Source organism: Propithecus coquereli, unplaced genomic scaffold, assembly GCF_000956105.1.
Source record: "Propithecus coquereli isolate 6110/MARCELLA unplaced genomic scaffold, Pcoq_1.0 Scaffold70, whole genome shotgun sequence".
Taxonomy (NCBI): Eukaryota; Metazoa; Chordata; class Mammalia; order Primates; family Indriidae; genus Propithecus; species Propithecus coquereli.
Genome location: NW_012153063.1, coordinates 6,072,941 through 6,075,337, shown reverse-complemented (window position 1 = coordinate 6,075,337; position 2,397 = coordinate 6,072,941). Strand labels below are relative to the sequence as shown.

General features: G+C 32.7%; 1 protein-coding gene across 1 annotated transcript in view; it reads left to right on the top strand.

Annotated features, from left to right (window-relative positions):
- Nucleotides 1–2,397, top strand: part of ERBB4 (erb-b2 receptor tyrosine kinase 4) — a 399,926-nt gene that overhangs the window by 363,895 nt on the left and 33,634 nt on the right. Inside the window, exon 12 of the mRNA XM_012661216.1 lies at nt 810–964. Coding sequence (XP_012516670.1) covers nt 810–964 — 155 coding nt within the window. The remainder of the gene's footprint in view (nt 1–809; nt 965–2,397) is intronic.

Here is a 2,397-nt window from a genome sequence, read left to right as displayed (position 1 = left end):
ATTATATCATAAAGAAGATATCTATAGTATATGTATTATTGCTTAAATCAGAATTACTATTATCAAAACTGACTGTTTGCATACTAACATTTAGTATATTTGCTTTCTCAGAGAAAATTAATGTTCTAGCGATTCAAGAAAGTCATTTATTATGTAAGGAATAAACTATTCTTCATTTCTTTCAATTTTGTGGATGCCCATTTCACAAGTATTATATCTTACATAAGGATAGTTCCTCACTCAGACTCTCATGTGCACTAAAGGAATTAATCAGTTTTATTCTACCTGTTTTCTTTGTGTTAGTTAAAAAGAGGGCCACAATTCTTTACCACAACCTAAGGTAATTAGTCTGGAACTCCAGTTTAGCCTCTTAGGGCTTTCATAGTAAAGATGCTAATCTCAGAATTACTCAATATCAGATTTTACCTGCAATTATATTTATTGGTACTGAATACATATATATAGTAAATACATTGTTTTGTGGGTTGTAATGTGTAGTGAAATGTATCTCGGATCTGAAAACATTAGGATTATTTATAAGTAGAAACAGGGAACAGATATATATGCCGATGTCTACTCTACATTCTCTACTACTCGATAAAAATTCCAAGACAATAATAAGAAAATTGAATTCTCCACAAAGATTTTGACATTGGAGTTATCATAATGGATAAAGGTATCTGAAGAGCCTTTTTAAAAACTCTCTTTTGACTGACCTTTAGGGAGCATTCTTTTGCCACTGGTATATTGCTGGTTTGTTCAAAGTATGCTGTTAATATGCTCATGTAAGAATTTGATTTCCAATTTAGGAGTCACTATATGGGAATTGATGACCTTTGGAGGAAAGCCCTATGATGGAATTCCAACACGAGAAATCCCTGATTTATTAGAGAAAGGAGAACGTTTGCCTCAGCCTCCCATCTGCACTATTGATGTTTACATGGTCATGGTCAAATGTAAGATTGCAAAATAATTGTATCATCACCATCATCATTCTTAGTAAAGGAATAGTACTGATTACCTGCATAATGTTTCTTCATATTGAAAAATATAACAGGTCAAAAATAATTACATGAAGGGAACATATGAACACCTGTTTGTTGCGATTCTTATTAATATCAAGTAATATCATTTTTCCATGCTATGAAGTCAAAATTAAGACTCTTAACTTTTCTTATTCTTGTAATTTCCATGAGTGTCAAATTGCCTGTCATAAAGAGATATAATTAGTCCCAATAATGCTAGTGATAACATTTATGTAGGTAATAATGTTAGTAATCTTTGTGGGGAAATATCAGACTAAATAAATGATCTAAACATAAGGGAAAAAAGCTTGAAACTAATAGTTTCAAAAATTAATTAAATGGAAATAGGTTTACCAGTTTTAGTCAAGAGGAAATTAGGGCAGAGTGGGAAGTGAGAAGAAATGAATCTACATTGAACTAAAAAGATCATGAATGTTTACTTTTTTTTCACTTCGATCATTTGTTTACATCAAACTCATACTTTTCTTTCCCTTTGCTATGCCCCAGACACATATGCATTATAAATGTGTCCTGGAAGCCCAGGCCCTTAATTTAGATAGAATTAGGGAAGTCTCTGGAGTTTCTGACTTAATTTAAGTGAGATTAACATGCAGCAATCTCTCTTGTATAATCTAAGGCTTTCCCCTTTTGATTTACACAGGGTTAGCAAAGAAACAAACTGGTGAAGGTGAATAAGCATCTTATTAATAAGAGACTTTGGACCCAGGTCTACTCAGATTTATATTCATGACATGTGTGATACATTCTGACAGTGAGGGAAGAAATAAAAAATGTTCTTTGCAGTTCAGGTCAGCATGCCCTTTTCTCTAAGCACAGTTCTATTTACTCAATATTTAGTTGCAGGGAAACCGATACCTCAACTGTGAAGTTAACCTTTTTTTGGCTCCAGTAGTTCCAGAAACACCTATTTTCTCATTAGCGTCTTGACATTAACAAGCATTTTTTCAAATGAATGGATATAGAATATGGAGTGTTTGAGCTTTGTTTGTAGAAAAGAAAAGCAGGTGACGTTAATGATACATAAAATGATACCCAGGACAAGGATAAAAATTGAACTCTCAGAAAAAGGAGAAACAAGCTGCATAGCTTTATTCTATCAACTATTGTTTGGTAGCTATCTATGGAAGAAAGTTTAAAAACATGCATGCATTATATAATTTGATCCCATAACCAGCATAGGAGATGATTTAGATACACTGATGAAATGATGTCAAACCAGGAAAACATTTTGCCTAATAGAATTTTACCTTTTGTGGGGAGGGGTTAATACTTAAGAGGATTATTTGGTAAGAAAATCAAGAAAAGCTTGGTACTTTTATTCTTGTCACCTCATCAGCTAAACAGAGCCTAG